This window comes from Spodoptera frugiperda, chromosome 23 (genome assembly GCF_023101765.2).
Source record: "Spodoptera frugiperda isolate SF20-4 chromosome 23, AGI-APGP_CSIRO_Sfru_2.0, whole genome shotgun sequence".
Classification (NCBI taxonomy): domain Eukaryota; kingdom Metazoa; phylum Arthropoda; class Insecta; order Lepidoptera; family Noctuidae; genus Spodoptera; species Spodoptera frugiperda.
Window position 1 is genome coordinate 312598 of NC_064234.1, and position 20770 is coordinate 333367.

The window sequence follows — 20770 nt, forward strand, 5'->3', positions numbered from 1 at the left end:
GGAGTTGCGGACAACGTAAAAGGTTACCGGGGCTCCGGCTCAAAGCAGGAGAAGGAACGGGGTGGTTTTTAGTCAGTAAGAGTCTGACACTCCCTCCCGCCTCACCCAAGGCGGGAGAAGTCATTGCATGATTTTCCTCCCTCATAAAAAAAACTCGGTATGAGTCTCGAACTTGAGAAGTGGATATAATCTCTGAGCCACTATGATTCTACACTTTATCTTCAGCAATAATCAAGGGATGTTGTTATAATATATCCAGGCGTGCGGAGTGTCGCCAGTTGGTCCGCATGTGCGAGCAGCGGCGCCAGGAGACGCTGGCGGCGGCGGCGCGGGGCCGCGGCGGGGCGCGCGCGCTCACTGCGCTGGACGCGCTCGGACACCGCCTCGCACGACTCACGCGCGCCGTGCATCTCGCATACACGCTGCCGCCCGACCAGGAACCCACCGTCTACCACAACGAACTCTACAGGTACCCAACATTTTCTGACCTAGCTATAACTTAAAATTAACAATTGTAACCTATCGTAATCGAAAAACAACATATTTATGTAGTCAGTGCGTTAACTGAACAGTAATTACAAAGTATGTTGCACTTACAGTCGCAGCGACAGTGGCGAGGCGCTGTCCCCCGAGGAGGAGGTGACGGGTGGCGGGCTACTGGCCAACGTGGCGCGCGCCCTGCGACACGTCGCGCCCCCGCCGGCGCCCGCGCCCCCTGCGCCCCCAGTACCACGGGACGACGACCGTTCACATATCTCTGATGATAACGACAACTCCGCCGACCTGCTCGACTCCGAGACCGAGCCGTGTCTCGTTACTGATCCTGGTAACATTTTAATATGAAGCTTAAAAATATTACGCTAAAGTTGAATTTATGTTGCAGTTATGATACTTGTATTTATTTGTTCAGAATGCGCTGAAGAATGGTGGTCAGGCGCAGAAGGTGCTGGCGCGTGGAGCGGTGACGAGTTGTCGCCCGAGAGAGACTTCTATGTGGATGACAAAGGTAAGCGATTGTTGTAAAATAAGCTTTCGTGCCCGATATCGTATATGGTATACATCAGAGTGCTTCATATCAGTAACACAGATCGTAGGCCCATGTGACACGTGAAACATGTGCGAAGTCCTTCAATATCAGCCATAGAAAATGTGGAAGTTTAGTTCTCCACGATTGAAGTTCGAGTGATGTTTCCCAGAGCCGGAGTCAGCCTCAGTGTCGGAGCGCGAGTCGCTGCGCGCGCTGTCGGCGGCCATAACGGCGCGGCAGCGCTGCGAGGAGGGCGGGGCGCGCGCGCGCGGCGCCGTGCTGCAGCGCGCGCTGTGGCTGGACGCGCGCCTGTCGGCCCTACTGCGGGCGCTGCAACATGCTGCTGCCGCCGCCGCCGCCGCCGGCGACCCGCACGCCGAGAGACTCGCCACCGCACTACGGTACTTATAACTCTATACTCTAATCTGCAATCACACACATCTATTACAAACTTGAAAGACTCCTTTTCCAGCTAATTTTTTATAATCTACCCAATACGACTTCCATCCAAGCTCCCGTAGTAGACCAACTACGAGTCATTGCCTATACAGAATATCCCTGAAAGTAGGAATCTAACTAAACAGAGAAAATCATCTACATTCATATATAAAAAGTTTGGAAATGCTTCCAGGGACATCCCATATTCATCTATACTTATAATAAATCTGTAGAGAGGTCAATTCTGTACATGAAATATATTTCCAAAATAACTATCGGCGGGTGATTAGTGATCGATACTGACGCCAAAAATGCAATTAGAAAATTTTTTTCTATATTTATAATAAATCTGTAGAGAGGTCAATTCTGTACATGAAATATATTTCCAAAATAACTATCGGCGGGTGATTAGTGATCGATACTGACGCCAAAAATGCAATTAGAAAATTTTTTGTCTGTCTGTCTGTCTGTCTGTCTGTATGTTCTTTATAGAAACAAAAACCACTCGACAGATTTCAACGAAACTTGGCACAATTGTTCTTCTTTATTTATATTATAGTATACTTTTCATCACGCTACGATCAATAGGAGCCGAGCAGTGAAGGGAAATGTTGGAAAAACAGAACTTACTCCATTTTTTAAGCTTCCGTCGCGTGTGCAGCCTTAATGGTTAAAGCTACACAGAAATCATGTATGACGGAAATGTTCTCCTTAAAATTGTTTAAAAAATATTCCACGACAGCAAATGTCTATCTTTTATGGTTGACTCACAATACCACGTATAGTCTCGATAGCTTAGCAGTTCGGAGCTTTCTGATTATACCTATTTATCTACTCTTACGTTTATAACACTCTCATTCATTCATTCATTCATTCATTCATTCATTCATTCATATAAATCTGTAGAAGGGTCAATTCTGTACATTGAAAATATTGAAAGAATAAATAGCAGGGGGTGTTACTGGATCGATACAAAACCCAAATAATATGTGAAACATTTTACATTTTTTTTTGTCAGTCTGTCTGTATGTTCAGGCATCACGTGAAAACTAACGGTTTGATTTCAATGAAACTTGGTAATTATAACTTATAACTTATTATCCTGGGCATACAATAGCATACTTTTTATCCTGGAAAAATACGTAAAAAAATATTTATTTTTCAGTTTTATTCTACAGAACCCGAGCTTAACAGCAGTAGCTCAATAGAGGGATCTCCTTAATTATTATGGGCCTCGCCGTATTTGGGTCCAATAGATATTTATAAGATGTCATTGTCAGAGTTACTCAAAATGGAGAAATAAAACTTCCACGCGAAGACCGACATCCGCGCGAACGGAGTCGCGGGCGGAAGCTAGTTCATACATATTTTTGCTCCAAATCTCTCGTAGCTATAACCACGGGACATCCCCTATTAATTCATACACACTATTGCTCCAATTATCTCGTAACTATAACCACATAAAATATCATGTATTTGATACCTAACCAAAATAGATGTACAAATCACTGCTAAATCCTTACCCCATTCATATCAACCCCGTATCGCTACTTCCAGGGAGAAAATTGACATGACAGAAAAGAACGTAGCCGACGTAGTTGTGAAGAAGCTAGCCGAGCTGGATGCCAGTAAGAATATGATGGACCAGTACAGGCAGTCCGTTGATGTAAGTATATACTACCTTTATGTATAGACACCCCTGTCGTTCTAGGCAAAAAATACAATGCTGTTTAATTAATATTTTTATACTATGTACTTAAATATCTGTATGTAAAGTGTGATAGAATCATATAAATCTATGACAATTTTTTAGAAGGTCAATGTACTCATGCTTTGTGAACACTTTACTACTTTTTAAGGTTACTATACACGAAAGATAAACGTATGTATGACTGAAACATTAAATCAGACGAATCTTAGACGCCAAAGGCGACATCTGGGGTGCACAAAAACAGATATAGATCAATATTAGAAAATAGTTTTATACATGCGTACATTGATCCATCGAAGTATAATTCACAATATGTTTATGTTTAGGTATGATATCATTATTTTTATTTAAGTAAATGATCTATATATTATATAATATGCTACAATTTACACACAAATATTGTTAGTACCGTTAACAAATTTAATATGAAACAGGTATTTACACCATTCAGGCCCTGCTTGGCGATCTCGAGTCAAGAATAAGGCGCCAAGGTTAATAAAATACATTTCAACTAAAGTACGCTGAACGCCTGCGTCACAGCTTATACATAGATAGATGCACAGCGTCTTATGTTCTCTCCCTTGATACATAATTATGTAGATATATTATGTATGTTTATATAAAGTATATGTACATTTATTTACCCCACAATAAAGCCTACTTAGACAACTAATAAAATAGTAATTGTAGTGGTCTACACCAAAAGTAATAATTAATGGTTTAATTATTACTTTTGGTGCCTGGTATATGGCTCTCAGTATAGTCTCGCTCTTTTACATGGGACTTGATAACATAACTGGCGAATATTGGGTGTTACATTTATATGTGTGAGGTACACATGTAGCTGTATCCCTAATGTTTTATGTTGTGTTATTTGTAAACGTTGTCTGGTAGGCTCTATTGTATCGCACGTAATTACCTATTACTTTTATGACACACATTCGATCCCACAAGATACCTATATATAGTGTAGGTGCTCTAGGAGAGAACGTATGGACTGTACAAATGGCTTACAGCTGCAGCGTTGGTGCAACTACAAGCACAACTGTACATACACCGGCAGACCTGTATTGTTAACATGTTGCTACTTCCAACATACCTATATAATATACTAATACAACAAAATGTTATTTTGAACTTTTAGAAAAATACTAGCGAATTATTTGCGTTTACCATCTGCAGTTATTTAATAAGTATTGGGTTTTATCATTCATTAATGTAATATTGTTTCTGTATTGCAGCCGCTCAAGAAGCAGCCGGTACAAGCCGATGAGGAGGATGATATAGAAGCTCTTGAGGAGGTATGTAGGATTATTGTATTCTAATAAAATTCAGTGTCAGTTTATATTGAGATAAGGCTTTAGTCAGGCGTGTTAATATGGTGTGTGTGTTGCAGGAGCTGTCTGCGTGCAGTGAGAGCGAGCGGCGCGCGCTGTACGTGTCGCTGGACGCGGCGCTGTCGGCGCTGGGCGCGGCGCCCGCCCGCTGGCCGCGCCTGGCCGCGCAGCGCGCCCGCCTCGAGCGCCTCGCCTTCGCCCTGGCCGCGCCCCCCGCGCCCCCGCCCGACCCCGCGCCCGCCGCGCCCCCGACCACCCTGGCGCCCCTGCAGAGCACAGCATAACGCGCAAACACCACGCCTCGCATTGCTCAACTACACACAGAGCCGACGGACATGCCGTTTGTCCCATATGGGATGTAATGGTTTAGTTCCCGGCTCTGATCAATTTATTGAGCTTCCTCCTTTACATTAGTTATGCTCTCACGGCACGTGCGACTCTCGTGGCCCCTGATAATACTTCCATTTTGTCATATATTGTAGCTAAGGATAGTGAAAGACTAGTGTTCATCGATTGTAATGTATTGCATTGCGGAGCTTATGTGTGCCCTCCGCGGAAGTACGTCATCCGTCCTGCTCAGTCTGCGACTAGAATAATAGGACCGACGTGCACGAAGAACGTTGCAAACTTAGATATTTGCACTAAAATTAGGCGTAGAGTGGTTATTGTTGAAAAACGGTCTAGTCGGAAAATTGTTCATGCCCTCTAAATAGACAAAATCAATTGCTTGTAATTTTACACAAGTGTGGTCTTTGTATTTGACGATAAAAAAGTAGGAATGTTTAAGCAATAACGTGAAAGTGTGTGTAAATCATGTTCGATGGATCTCAATTCGCAAGGACGTACTCCAGAAATTATTGATTCCACTAACAATGCAATGATCAAGTGTCTGACGATAGAACAACGTAGTGTCATATTGTATACTTTCTCACTTTGGTTTCTGTACAATTATTAGAATAAGCATTAACATTTTCATTCCTAATTGCATTTAACGTTTCGTCTCAATTCTTCATTGCGATGACATTGTATGGTTTGAAATCAAATTACTAATTTATAAGTTAACTTTTGTAATGTTTTGTCCGAGTAGTCTAAGTATTTTGTTATCATGTTTACATGCCGCATGCCGCACTGCGAGCTAGCTATATTACTGTATGCATCGCGTCCACTTCGGTGTCATCCGTTCCCATATTACGACTAAAGTATTTTAAGTGCCATTAGTGTTTAGCTCTTGTTGTATGTAGCTGATCTTGGGTCTAATCTACTATTCACGTAAGCCAAACCTATAATTATGTTACGTCACAAAAATCGAGTAACCTCCGTCACATTGCTCCCACCTTTATGAACTTAATGCACACGTAACTGTATCACTTGTACAGCATTTGTGTCAATGCTATGCAAGTCATACAAGTTGCGACGTAATGTATAAAAGACATCAACCAGACATCGCAGAAATTATAAATTTTCTATACATATTATATTAACTATGTAAATAAAATGGATGGTACACAAATATATCACAATATTTATTTTTCTGATCTAGTCAATAACATTCGATATTTTAATTCGATTTACAATTAAATAAATTATCAGAAATCTTGTCTTGTAATTAAATATAGGAATGTAGTTCGATGCAATCCAAATTAAGATATAAAAAATATTTTGTTGCCTTCATCGATTATATTTAGGTGACTATATCAAGACAATTAGTTTATTTAAACTGTACGTAATGTTCCTACATTACAGTTTGTGAATCAAAACGCGTTGCAAGTTAGACAAAATTGTAACAAATGAGACTGATATTGTATTTACGTTGAACGAGGTGACGGTCGTGTTGAAGTTTGGTAAAATGAGTGTTAAGATGTTGTTTTAGATAAATGACTTATTGCAAGAAATCTTAAATATGTGGCACATTTACTATATCAAATATTATGTGGTATACTGCAAACGCTTCTATGTAAATAGTACAAAATCAGTTAAATCGCTTCGTCCATCCACGTCGCTTGCTTCAGGTGCTAATGATACGTAATCATTAGGTATATACTTAACAAATTATTGACAGAATTTATTCCAACACCCAACTGCCCAAGTCAGTGGAATATATCATAGGTGAACTTGAATTTATTTTGAATTAAATCGAAAAGTATGCGATGTAAATACATTAGGGTATGTAAATATAAATAAAATTATTGAAAGTCATTAATTGTGGTTTTATTTTATTATATCAATCTTCCTACTATACAGATTGTCTCTGAAGTCGACGTCCAAGAGGTATCGGGTAATAGGCAAGACTCGAACTGTTTATCAGAAAAATACAAAAAAAACTAAGTTTTTAAATTACAGTGACATGTGTTATCCATGAAAAAATACACCCTGTCTGTTGACTATTATTGATTCAAATCTTTATTTTTTCCTGTTTTTGCTTAGATATCCTGAATATTGCTTCAGTAAAGAAACACTGGGCGCGATTCGTCATCATTATGTTGAGAATCAGCGAGGATCTGTATCCTGTTATTAAACATCGTGTCTGTACTTATGATTTCGCTCGCAACATTCGTTGGCAATACATTTTATAACTTCTTTTGATAATATTATGTACATGGTGTTAAAAGCTCTGCTTATGAGTTGTATAAGCGCATGCATAATAAGCGCGACAGCCGAGCAAGAAGTCTCGGGTCGAGCAACGTAATATTGGGAAAAAGTAAAAAGAAAATTATTTGTTGAGACATTTATTCGTAGTCCATTAATGTTACAATTTAAATAGTTTCCACCGAAATTAAATAATTAAATATTTTACAGCCAACTTTACATTGAATTATGACAATATAATTTTGTATCTGATTTTCGAAGATTACAGTAAGACTGTACATTAATGTAGTTTATGTATAATATAAAAATGATAGTAACACGTGATTTCCAAATATACACACCTTGACCTCGGCTGTGACGTTATAAGTAACAAAATAATGTAACATTCGAAGGAATAATTCAACTAATACGCGAACTGTTGTAGGTCAGTCAGATATACACATATTACACATTTAACAATATTTTCATTGCTACAATGCCCACATATCAACGGTAATTGTCTAGAAAGAGCTAATGAAAGACAACCAATACTAATATTATGTTATAACAGAGACGCTAACTACAAGTAGGAACAGAACTAGAAAAGACCGCGTGCAATCTGTGCCTGTCAAACATATTGCTTAGTTGTGGAAACTTAACATAAACACTAACAGATAGAAAAAGCGATTCTCTATTGATTAATTCATTAAATACTGTCAAATAAATTGTTCCCCTGCGATTAAAGTTTACAACAGTTAATTAATATTTTTATTACAATCAACCCATTACATTATCCATCTAACTCCACTCTCAATATGTAAAAGATTATTTTAATTAGATTATATATTTTCTAGTTAACTTAATGAAAATGTTACTTTTTTTTCTAAACAAAAACCTAGTAGTACCCTAATAAAACTTTTGTATGCTTATTTCATTAAAAAACCAGATTGAAGCTGACTTTGTTTGGCTATTGACGGCTTTGTGAAGCAGGAGAGCAAGCCCGATCAAAATGTTAAACTTAAAATATACAAATATATCAGTCAGTGGGCTGTACGCTACATTCTATTTCCCTAACTACAGTACAAATAAGTCATCGCGCGCTATCACCAATCACATTCACACCATCCTCAAGAATTTGTTTAACAATAAGTATATTCATTAATTACTAAATATAGATATATAAACTATATCCACTTGTTCGAATTCATGATATTATCCTTAATATACAACATCAATATAATTATGTATTTCGATATACATAAGAGCGCGAAATGCAATTTTTATTCTTACGTTACATTTACGCAATTCATATTCAACATGGAAAGCTATTTTTTTAATACAAAAATAACATTATAGACAAGGAATGAACATTTAACATTTAATTGACGTGCATTTGAAGTTGTAATATTATAAATATTTCAAAAGCTTCGTCATTTATATTTAACGTTATATTGCTATCAAGTTTTATATTTATGTGTTTGTTATAAATTACATGTCGGAGACGATACTTTCGTCTTCTCTAGGTAGGTATTGACTATAGAGTTTTGGTTTCCGCAGATGGTGAGTATATTGTTTGTTATTATTTATCTACATCAACGTTCAGTTAGCTCGACCACTGACAGGAACCAATACATAAATCTCAGTACAAATTGTCCTCGCCTCTCACGTCTTGTGTCGCCCAATGATGCGTGGATACCATCATTGGGCACCTCAATCCTTCAATCTCAATAAATTCTAAATTTTCACAAACTAGACATTGGAAGCTAGAACGGCAGACGGTCGTCACAGATAGTAGGCTCTAATAAATATACAAAATCACATGCGCAAAAGTGCGCAATATTTTTTTTTTTTTGCGTATACTTTTGCGCATGCAAGTTATTTGTCTTGGTCTTTAGGCATATTTAAGCTCACTGTCACGCAGTTAGATTGGGAAATCAGAAATTTTACTAAATCTAAGTACTAGCACATTTAACAGGAGAAACAAGGAGACACAGAAAAGAACAAACTTTAGTAATAGCTTGGTAGTAGTTTAAAATTCATGTAGACACATTTTTTATTCAATCACTGCGCTCAAATTATCTAAAATACGCCAAATTGCCTTGACATTACATTTCTTTTACACATCAACCGCCTCGTTCTGCCGAGAGAATACATAAATCCAAATAACAGGCCGTCACTTAGGAAGTCATAAACGCAACGATCGCCGGACACATTTACATAAAGAGTAATAATTCCTAAATATATCTTTCTCATAATATGTCGTATGCACATTGCACATAGTATGTCACTGAAATTATAGATCCGGCTAATAATTGTGACATACTAAATGACTTGAATACATACTCTGACCCGTACGTTGGCGACCGTTGCATGTACAAGCAACTCACTCTCGCACTTACAGTACATCACAACCCATGTTCAATGTAAACATTCATTTTGTTCAATACTGCTCCCGTCTAATACTTGCCATACTTTGCTGCACTAAACACTCGGTGGTCCTGAGATCATCTATCAATACTTATATCTTCTTGGGACAAGACAAAGATGCCTCTATATATTGTGATTTAGTAGATTTCGTAATCTACGCTAACATAATGCAATTTAAAATGTAAATACATATATAACTATTTATCGAATTAACATCACACATGTAAATATACTGTACACTAGCAGTAATGATATACATTCACTGTATTCGCGATATATTCATTTATTTAGCCGATATAACATGATGCTATAACATTTAGCTGATCTTCTAACATACACCTAATAAATATATTCAACGAATTTTACTAACATAAAATCTGTATCCGTAACGTTGTAAACAAACGCAAAGTGTAGCAAGTGTTAGATCCAAATCCATTCGTTACTAGTTTACAGAGATCTCGAATTAATAAAACATTTATCTAATTGTTAGGTGACTGATCCGCTGCTGGGCAACCAAATGCTGGCCACGCGAGGTTCATCTCAAACTACTGAACTCACAGAGGTGAGCGTTCGATAGTACTCGGTCCTGGACCGAGCATCTCCTTTGGCTAGTTACAATTGCACGTGTACCGAGGAGGCCGAGCCTGGCAGACTGACCGAGACTGTCTACGTGGACAGGTAGAGGCGGTGGTAGTCGTTGGCGCCGAACGCCGCGTTACACTTGGGACACTTGCGCTGCCGCGTCTCGTAGCGCGTGCGCAGGCAATCCCAGCAGAATACGTGGAAACACTTCGTCAGTACCGCGTCCTTGCGTTTCACCTGCGGAATAACAAATGAAATATAGTATCTATATGAAATAGTACTCGTGTGAGACCAGTTTATGTTCATAGAATAGCTGGCCGATTTACAATATGTACGTAAGTACGTGATACATACCTTGCAAGAGGGGCAGGTGAGCGTCTCCTTGTATTCCCTGATTTCTTCCAGTAGAACCTCGTCCATACTGCTGCCCGCTTGCTCCATTTTCTTCATTCGCTCCGCTTTGCGGCGTAGGATGGCCAGCTCTTCCTGTAAACGAGATGTACTTGCTATAGACACAATCTCATAGAGAATAACAAACAGTAGAGATTTGTTCTTTGGACACAGACTAAAATCTGATTAGATAATTATGTTTTCAAAATTGTCAGTGACAGCCCAGGCTTTCAGATTGTAGGCGGTGTATGGTAATAAGGCTCTCTCTGTAGTATAATATGCAACTCATGTCCTAAGTTTGTAATGAAAAGTGAGTGTTTTGCACGCATTGTATATCATTTCGAGCAACAAACATAATGTTAACGTAATAGTACAATAATAGAGCTAATTATTAATAGTATACATAGTTGATAAATAGGAATGAATCATCATCAACTTACATGTAGTCTTTTCGTTTTATATGCTTCAGCTTCCAAAGCACTCGTCTTCTCTGCCACTACTTGCTGCGCCTCTTTCATCTGCGCATGGTACTTTTCTGGAAATAAAGTATAATATGTTATGTTAGCTACAGCGGTCCAAAGAATCCATCCACAGAATGGATTTTTACGACTCAATCATGTATCGGTCTTCTATCTTGCATCCTATTTACATAAAGATTTAAGATTCATTATTGAAGTCTTTTCATTCTAATTACTACAAACGCGTGGACTGTATCTATGTACCTAAATGCAGTTTGAGATCGGCAGCGGACTGGGCAGATTCTATAGCCTTCCTCTTGTGCATTTCCATGGCCTGTTGTCGCAGCAGTAGTTCCTTCTCGACGGCCGACAGCGTCGCCTGCAGCAAGCGTTCCTTCTCCTCCAGTCGACGAGCCACCGCGCCCATTGACTCAATCTGTTGGTCGCGGGTTAGCACCTGGGAATACAAGAAAATAATTAATTCACCACATAATATGTTTGTAAATGACACACTCGGTTCTATTTAATCAAATATTTTTTTAAAAAATATAAAAATATTCCCTACCAGAGCCACGAGCAAATAGCTTCACTAAAGGACTGACCGACAGACAGACTTTGTTTTTTTTTTTAATATTGTAATATTTACTTCACATTCAAAACTACCTTCTCAGTCAATTTGAAATAAATAATTTTGACTCTTGACTTTGACTTTGGAAAGACTATACAATAAGAAACTGTCAGTTTACCTGTTCCTGCAACAACTGCTTCTCTTCCCGGAGCAGTTTGTGCAGAGAGTTGGCCTTGATGCGCTCCGACATCAGCTTGAAGTTGGCGTCGTCCTTCTCTCTAAGCTGCTGTATGAGGCGAGAGTTCTGTTCCTGCATGTCCTCGAACGCCTGCCCCGTCACCTCCATCTCGTTGAGGAGAGCTTCCTCCTCCTGTGCATTGGAAAAGTACTGTTTACTATTATTATACTGATGATTTGTTTAGTCAGTTCATTGAGATTGAGGTTAGCTTGGGTGAAGGTGTAAGAAGTTTGGTATAATGACGGATTCATGCAGTAAGTGATGAGTATCAATAAGTATCAAGTTTTTGAGCGTAAGGGTCGGTTCATATCTGACGCAACATGCGTAGCGTATTATCGGTCGCGTAACGCCAAAACAGAGAAATGTATAGAAAAACAGTTGACCGTTTACACTCAACCGATGATACGTCATTAGGTACGACGATATGAACCGACCCTTAAGGAGACAGATTTGTAATGATAAAAGCTTATTTCTGAAGTTAAAGTAATGTTAAAAGAATGTTTGTGAAGATGTATGGATAGATGCACGTATGTTACTCTTCTATGCTAAAACTAATGAATAGATCCTTTTTTATCCCGAGAGCGTAAGTGAAACCGCTGGCAGAAATGATTAGGAAATATGAATAATGGCATGGTACATTTAAAGTTATAAAGTAGAGTAATGAGTTTGTAGCCAAACCACACCCATAACAATGAAAGTTTACCTGTCTGGAGTGACTACCACGGCGGTTGCCTAGACTCTGACCGGGTTAATATAATCTGCTGCCGACTTGTAAATTGTAATAAGACGGTGAAGAGTATCAACACTTTACTGGTTGATAAATTAATAAGGTAGATAACCACGTAATGCATACAATTGTAATTGTCAATTAGTTTTACTAGCCTGTTTAACATTTTTCTTTTTCTTTCTTCTTTTAGTTTATAAATTTACTATTCATAATTATTATGTTTTTGGGTACTGAGAAAATTGCATGGTTGTGCAATCGCCTGTTTCCTCGCGTGTCGCAGATTTAATTCCCGCCCGGAACAAATATTGATGTTATACGCAAATTCTTGTTTCAGCTCTATCGTATATAAAGAGGGTGCCTTTATATAGTATAGAGCCGAAACAATTCAAGCGATACATTTATCTTAGTATGGTGCAAAAAATCTTTACTAATCTTATAAAACTAAAGAGTTTGTTTATTTCAACGCGCTAATCTCTGAAACTACTGGTACGATTTGAAAATTTTTAAGTTGAATAGTCCATTTATCGAGGAAGACTACTGGCTATAAAACATCACGCTACGATCAATAGGAGCTAGGAGTCGCTAGTAGTAAATATAATATGTGGCTAATGTTACCGGTGATCCAGCGAAGGGCCTCGTGAAGGCGTGCAGCGGGTCCGCGTTGGGTCTGGCACACGACAGTTGTTTCTGCAGCTCGTATTTCTGTTCCTCTAGTTGTTTGATCTTGCGCAGCGCGTCCTCGTCTGCCAGTCGACGTTCCCGCTTACTCTCCTGTGGGATAGATACAAGAATAATCATATTTTGAAGGTAATAAAATAAAAAGTTTACAGCTAGACTAGAATAAAGACTTTTCTTTCATAATTATAAATCCAAAGGATTGTTTGTGAGAAATCAGCATGCGTGATACAGCCGCCTATTACAGTCATTCCTTTTAATTAGAGGGAGTGAATATTGTGAAACATGAGGATTAATTATTAAATCCGTGCTATTACTAATAATTATTGAAAACAAAACACTGTTATCTTTAATTTAAAATTAATGTCCTATGCCACAACCAAACAACTTCCAAGACTAAAAACCACCCCGTTCCTTCTCCTGCTTTGAGCCGGTAACCTTTTACGTTGTCCGCTGCTCCAGTTCCAAGACAATCTAGATAAACCAAATTACTCTAGAACCAAGATCGTACCTGTGCCATCTTGGCCTTCTGTCGATGGTCCTCCAGTTCCTGCCTGGCCTTCCTCTCGGCGGCCATGAGCTGCACCTTGTCCCGCTGCTCCTTGCTGACCCCCTTGTACATGTCCAGCAGCAACTTCAGCTCCTTCTGCTCGTTTACTGCCTTCCTGATGTTACAAACAAACATACAATTTTACTAACATACATACAATTTTTTTGTATCTTTATTGGAAAGAAAACCTCCAATGTTAAACAAAGGCCCTCTCGAGAGGCATAATCGCAGATTAAATTTTAATGTATCAAAAAAGAATCTCGCATTTAGACCGACAATTTGCCTGCCCATCTCCAAAAAGAAGTCCGGACATATAAGAAGTTAAAATATTGTCAGGATTCTCAAATTATTGTGTATTATTGACGTTAAGTATTTGATAGGATAACTCGACTAGTTTCAAGAAACTAGGGTCTTATAGTCAGAACAGCATTACGTGCATGACATCAACTAACCAGCTGATCAATCTCGTCAAACAGTTTACACGAGTAAGTCGTAAATTAATATACTTTTTAAATATAAATGTCGTACTTGAGTTGTAGTTTGAGATCCTTGATGAGCAGGTCCTGTTCCTGCAGCTTGGCGCGGCTGTGTTCCTTGTTGGCGGCCGGCTTGGTCTCCCCGCCGCCACTGCCGCCCTCCTCGCCCTGATACACACAACATTTTATAATGCATGCATTCACCATACACAGTACTTATAGTAGCCATTTTCCCTTAAAAAAAGTACCTATGGTAGCGTGAAGAAGAATATTTTTTACAGATATCGATTTGCAATTTCCAATGGCTGTGTTTTACTGGTAAAATCTGATTGGTATTCTATCTTTAGCCCTTTTACTATACATCATTAACTAGTTTTCGTCTGTGACATCAGACATGTTAAATTCAGAGTGATAATACATATAAACTTTCCTCTTGAATCAGTATAAAAACACCGCATCTAAATACGTTGAGTAGTTATGAAGATTGAAGTATACATAGGTACAGAAAGAAAATAAATACCAGAAAAAAGAAAGCCTGAAAATTTAATTTAGTATGTTTATTCTGTACTTAAATCCGTTGTTTTCTTGTCAGCTATAGACGACGGTAGCGTGTTTAGTATACTTGAGTACGTTTTCGCTTGTCGTCTATACCCGACCGTGGCATGTAAATGGTTAAAGTACAGTCGAAAACTATTTAAACCGTTGTAAGGTATGTTTTTTGTAATAAGAATAAGAATAATTTATTTAGTAACTTCTTAATTAAGTAGTTATTGATTAAGTAATACATTAGTATTAGTTATATACCTCTGGATCAGGCTCCTCTTTCTTGAGCGCATGTGGCTTCTCGTCAGCGGCGTCACCTCCAATAGACACCCGGGCACCCGCCTCTTCTAACTCCTTCCGCACCTTCACAATACAAACATATAGTCAGTATATCTATCTAAATAAATAACTGAAATGTTTATACATTTCTGTTGTTCGGTTATTGTCTATAAACTGCATAGATTTTTTTTGTGTTTATTATTTTTACAAGGTTTAGTGGATGAAAAAAAATGTCGACAAAATCAGTGAGAACATCGGGAAGTAGCACAGAACTTCGCACAAGCCGGGTGTTACTTCCCGATTTATCCGAAAGTGATAAACATGACATCCACATACCTTATTTAACTCCTGACTAGTATCCTTGTATTTCCTCTTGTACCGATGCACCTCTCCCTTGAGTTGCTGGTTGTGATTCTGTAGCGATGTGATGAGATGCCTCATCTCCCGGTTGATGGGTCCAGTCTGCTCGTTCGCCGCGAGATTCTGCTCGAACTCGATACGTAACATTTCATATTCTTTCCTTAACTGGCCTAGTACATCTTCTAGCTGTATCATTTCTGCTCTTAATGTCTTCTGCCGTGAGAGTTCTTCACTCTGGAAGTAAAGTTATGATATTAAAGTTACTACACAAATGTAACAAACTATAACAATAATTATTTATGTTGTGCAGCTCTCAAATAGTAACAGCACTAACTGCTTGACTGCCGGTATATAAGACACAATAGAAAACACATTGTGTCTCGCGTGGATCTGTGTTCCGACATACAACGGGTTAAGCTGTTACTATTTGACGAGGTGATTCAATTAGTTTCAAGTTACGCCAAGGACCCATAACCATTAGTAGCTTTAAGCGACAAACAACGTGTGGCCTGGCTTTAAACTATCTGAAATAGCAATAATAGTGGCGACATACCTCCATCATCTCAATCTGCCTCATGTGTAAGTTCTTAGCGTTCTGTAGTTGCATGCGTGTCTCGTCGAGCGCAGTCTTCATCTGCATGGACTCGTTGTACAGCACGGAGAACTGGCTCTGCAGACACTTGTACTCCGTCGTCTCCACAATCACTGACTCCGGTAGCTGGCGGATCTGGTACACGTTCATAGTATCATTATCATTGGGTAGGATTAACTTATGCATCTATCTACCAAACTGTGAATATTAACCTCTCGTATATAAGACAACAATAGAAAACATTCATTCATAATTGTGTCTCACGTAGATCTGCGTTCCGTTCTCCGGCATACGAAGGGTTAATTTAACAATTTTGAACACAAATTAATGTAATTTTGTTTTACACATGCTCATTTAAAATGAACACAATACATAATAACATTAAATAATTGCGTATTATACTTTTGCACTGAGTGTAAAATGAACAAAATATGGAGAAGGTACTAACATCCATCTTGAGTTTCTCGACCTCCTTGAGCGTGTCGCGGTGCTGGCGATGCAGGCGGTCGAGCTCTGCGAGGCGGTTGTTGGCGAGCTCGCGCTGCTCCTCCAGCTCGGCGGCCACGTCCTCCAGCTTGGCGGCCGCCACGGCGCCGGCCGCCGCGCCCCCGCCCGAGCTGGCCGCCGCCGGCACCGCGCTCGCGCCCGACTGGTGGTAGCTCTTCAACTTCTCGATAGCCTCCGCCAGGTGATTCTCCAACTTATCGTTGCGAGAACGGACCTGTTACGAATCATAATAAAATCATTTAATGTGTGACATCTCCATTTAGTTTAAATACATAAAAATATTATTATACAAAAACGTCTATTCTACTACTATCATCATAATTATGCAGACAAACGCACCTTCATCAGCTCATACTGTAGATCATCAATCTGGTTCTTCAACTCAGCATTCTCGGTGTCTCTGCTGTTGACAGCATCCTGTAGCTGCGCCACCCTCAGAGTCATGGCATGGTGACTCTCATGCAACGTCGTGCATAGCGCTTGTAGGCGTCGATTCTCAACTGTCACTTCTTCATTGGTGGCGCGGATTACATCATCTAATGATGGGGCCGGAGCGTTTTCTGAAACCAGAATGAAACATATAATTACAAAGCCATAAATTCACAAGTAGAAAAGTGCACTTCACATGCTGTTGTTATGATAAACTGCACAAATTATGTACAATCTCAAACTTCAGCATTGTACACAATAATTTTAAGGGCCAAAGGTTTTAAGGGTTCTTGATAGAAAAAAAGAACTAAAAAGACGTCTTACCCTCACTCTCGCCCTTGATAGCTCGCCAGATCTTATCATTTCTCTGCTGCAGTCGGTCGAAGGCTTGCAACACCTTCGCTACCGCTCGCTTGCTCACTTGTACCCGATTTGCCAGCTGAGCATCCAACTCCTCCTTGTCCCATGTAGACAACTGCATGAGGAACGAAGTCGTCGCTTCATTCTCATCTAGAAACAAGTTAAAATTGTTTTATAAGTAATTCTGGCTAATTAATAGCATGTTCTTTTAACAATAGTTAATAAGTAATAGTCTGAACATTGAATTATTGTGTTTCAAATGTGACTGTATTTTCCTTGATACTGTATTAAAATTGAGATAGCCTACGCTACCATAATCATAATTACCTAGGTGTATAACATCACTTTTCATCAAGTAAACATCTATTAAAAACTCTGCTACACTAAAATTTTGATAGAACTCAACATCTCATTCATATTCAGTCATTGACACATTACAGACATGAGACCCATTATAGTTCTACACAGGCAACAGTAGTATGTGTCACATATTTATTATTTTATGAACTCAAGGTTGTACCATATATTCAGAAATAAATAAACATTCTATTCTATTCAGATAACACAAACAAAATCTAGACACACCATTTATTATAGTCAAATTACTTCTCTCATATAAATATAACATAATTAATGTATAAAAAAGTCTGCAGCTATCATCATACAATAGCATTACCAACAGTATCCTTCACCTAGTAATAAACAATTAATTTTATGGGTCCCACCCTAGTCTCTGTCACACTATGTGTCAAATAATGCAATCAAAATTATTACTTCATTGTTTAACTCTACACTAATTCACTGCAACTACGCTGCTTAACTTCCAATGATGAAGCAAAAGGAATCATTGAGACTTCATGATCATCATCATTTAAGCCACAAGATGTACACAGCTGATCAATGACTGATAGAGAGGCCAGTTGGATGCAGCCTGTTTCTTCCCTACGGCCTCATCAGCGTCTAGGCACAGCACTTTCTGCACACGGTCTGAGGACGTCTTCCTCCCGTCAACGCAGACGCCAGCCACTACGCATTCACAGATTTTGGAACTTTGTCTATCCTTAACCGACGACTCAATTGATAGATCGGCCTTAATAAACTACATTATGAGTTATTTAACCGACCTTCACCTTAATTCATTATGAGTTTTTTTAATGCATGACCCCAATATGCTTGACAAAAGAGGTATCATGACAAATATTCTTAATCTAAACATCACAAGCTTTATAACAAGGGATCACATGTCACATCCCTTGTTATAAAGAGTTATATGATACAGTTTAGAATATTGTAAGAAGAAAAATATAATACCACATGTTAACAATATTATAACTGGACGTCAGTTATTGAATCCTTAAGTAATGGTAAACATTAAATTCATATTTAATAAATACTCACACAACAATGATTAAGCATATATCAGACTAACACAACATACTAATCCATGTAACAATTAGTCCCTATATGAATTTCATTAAAACCATTTTCATATTACCATGTTACAATGTCAAAAAATGAGTTATTTTTTTTTTAACCACAGCATAATGACCAATAAATACCATAAATACCATTAGGTATTAATCAGCCAATTAGATTAATTCATTTAACAGTTATATGAGATTGACATTTATCCTTTTTCTAATAATATAGAAATTGTTTGTATTTTGTGATGATATTTGCGTCTAGACATAGTTGGAAAGCCGGAGTGCTATAGGTTAGTTTTCTCATTTGACCACACAGGCAAAGAAGCAGTTCCCAGCTAGTATAGTATAACATAATACCACTTACTTTTATTTTCTGATTCATCAGCAGTTTCTGCATCAAACCGTTGTAATAATACTCTAATATCTTCATTGAGGAGATTCCAGTACCGATTGACAACACAGAGCACCGCATCATCCTGTGTTTGACGTTTCTCTAGTTGTTCAATTCTTGCACGGAGTTCTGCCTCACATCGATGACGTTGCTCGATCCTCTGGAAGAATAAACATTTTGGTGCGGTTAGGTTTCATACCTTATCAAGAACTAAGGTTTTATATAATATCAACATGTTCATTTATGGTTTATATTATCTATAGGCTCATAAGAGTTGCTATTATGATGATATTTGATATGTATATAATACAGTCACTTGTTAGTAATCTTCCAATACATTACATTAATAATGTTTAGATTTGCTAACTATACACAATTTACATTAACACAGATACAAATACCAAGTTCAGATCATGTTTTTAAGCATATAATTTAATGCCATGTTAATGTTTGTACTTCAGAATATGTTAAATTTCTCTTCCTCTCAGATCATGACCTTACAACACAAAAGAAACCAAACAATATACAGATCAAAATAGATAGATTTCCATACTAACAAAACAAGCATAGTAACACTTTACATGATCTAATCATGTTGTTTTTCAATGCTTCAAAACATTAAACTAACTACATTGTTGTCATTGTCCATAAATACCATGTAATTGAGTGTTGATAAACAGCTGATCATGACATGTTTAATATTCATTAAACCTGTAAAATAATGTATTATGTATAATAAAACATGCATAATAAATACCTGAGCTAATTTCTTGTTCTGAAACTGGAGAACCTTTATGTCCATTTCCTCTAGGGTGGACACAGGGCCAATAAGATGGGGTTCAAAGTGAACCTTCTTGATTGGAGGCTGGCTACTGCCATTACCAGCATCATCTGCTGTTCGTTTAGACATTTTGACCTAAAATGAAACCATTAAAAGTGAAATTCACAATCCTAAAATTATGTATGTAGTCTTGTTACGAAAACTATTGATCAATATAACCCGATCAAGTTAAAAAGAGGTTATAAGCACGAAATTAGGAAGACAGCCGTGTTCTTTTTGCTTTGGTTGCGTTATATACATACCTGCTTGTCAATATTGACACTCTCGTAAATTGTTGTTAATTCAAGTGCACAAGCAGAGAATTCTTATATTTACAAAAATCTATAATAACTATCATTTTGCTAATGAAAGCAGAACAAAACAAACTGATAACCCAAGCTCCGCCCGAAATATTGCCAACCTACTCAACCTACTCGATCGCCTCGCACGTCCTCGTCCGAGTAGGCACTAGTGTTGTACTTAGTATTACTAATTTAACAAATGGACGCAGACTCGGTTTTAGAATATTATATTAGCCTTGTATTTATTTTTTTTACTTGTTTTATAACTTATATTTTATGTGTTTTTTTTTTATTTTCATTACAAAATATTATATTTAGTTTTTAGTCGATTATGTATAAAAAAATACTAACAAACTATTGTCTATGTTTTTATTGTAATTTTATGAAACTTGCGTGTTAACGGAACGCTACATTTAAAACTTATTTTATTTTCTTATAAATAACTTAAAGTTTTTTTCTCTCTCTCATGTCTACTTCTTTACAGTATCAATCAAACCAAGTGCCAGGCGTGCCAGGCTCTCAAACTGAGATCAGATTCATAGAGATTGTAGAGATCTCTTTTCGTATGAAGTGGAAAAACAATTATAAGTATAG

The 20770-nt window shown here is 38.0% G+C and overlaps 2 protein-coding genes across 5 annotated transcripts in view; one reads left to right on the top strand and one right to left on the bottom strand.

Annotated features, from left to right (window-relative positions):
- LOC118266793 (uncharacterized) overlaps positions 1 to 6709 on the top strand; it is a 43527-nt gene extending 36818 nt beyond the window's left edge. For all 3 annotated transcript variants that reach the window (XM_050703225.1, XM_050703227.1, XM_050703226.1), the window contains exons 6-12: positions 260 to 469; positions 600 to 826; positions 911 to 1006; positions 1197 to 1428; positions 3023 to 3131; positions 4418 to 4477; positions 4573 to 6709. In XM_050703225.1, coding sequence (XP_050559182.1) covers positions 260 to 469; positions 600 to 826; positions 911 to 1006; positions 1197 to 1428; positions 3023 to 3131; positions 4418 to 4477; positions 4573 to 4797 — 1159 coding nt within the window. In that variant the 3' untranslated portion in view covers positions 4798 to 6709. The remainder of the gene's footprint in view (positions 1 to 259; positions 470 to 599; positions 827 to 910; positions 1007 to 1196; positions 1429 to 3022; positions 3132 to 4417; positions 4478 to 4572) is intronic.
- A 514-nt stretch (positions 6710 to 7223) lies between these two features.
- LOC118266671 (E3 ubiquitin-protein ligase Bre1) lies at positions 7224 to 20351 on the bottom strand. Of its 2 annotated transcripts, none has more exons than XM_035580142.2 (17): positions 20138 to 20351; positions 19812 to 19970; positions 19028 to 19214; positions 17204 to 17389; positions 16790 to 17010; positions 16392 to 16664; positions 15905 to 16078; positions 15328 to 15585; positions 14974 to 15075; positions 14222 to 14337; positions 13655 to 13808; positions 13084 to 13239; positions 11682 to 11891; positions 11200 to 11392; positions 10918 to 11012; positions 10442 to 10573; positions 7224 to 10324 (listed from the first exon to the last, which is right to left on the bottom strand). In XM_035580142.2, exons 2-17 carry the CDS (start codon positions 19962 to 19964, stop codon positions 10172 to 10174), a joined length of 2763 nt encoding a protein of 920 aa, XP_035436035.1. In that variant the 5' UTR covers positions 19965 to 19970; positions 20138 to 20351; the 3' UTR covers positions 7224 to 10171. The 2 variants fall into 2 exon arrangements, with proteins under 2 accessions (XP_035436035.1, XP_035436036.1); XM_035580143.2 differs by having other exon boundaries at positions 11682 to 11873; positions 20138 to 20350.
- Positions 20352 to 20770: the final 419 nt, after the last annotated feature.

Excerpts from the sequence above, each read along its gene's own strand:
- LOC118266671 (XM_035580142.2), bottom strand. The coding sequence starts at position 19,964 with ATGTCTAAACGAACAGCAGATGATGCTGGTAATGGCAGTAGCCAGCCT. Across the intron at positions 16,079-16,391 it reads TCGAGAAACTCAAGATGGAT|ATCCGCCAGCTACCGGAGTC; the intron begins GTTAGTACCTTC and ends AACGTGTACCAG. Across the intron at positions 11,393-11,681 it reads AGCAGTTGTTGCAGGAACAG|GTGCTAACCCGCGACCAACA; the intron begins GTAAACTGACAG and ends TTGTATTCCCAG.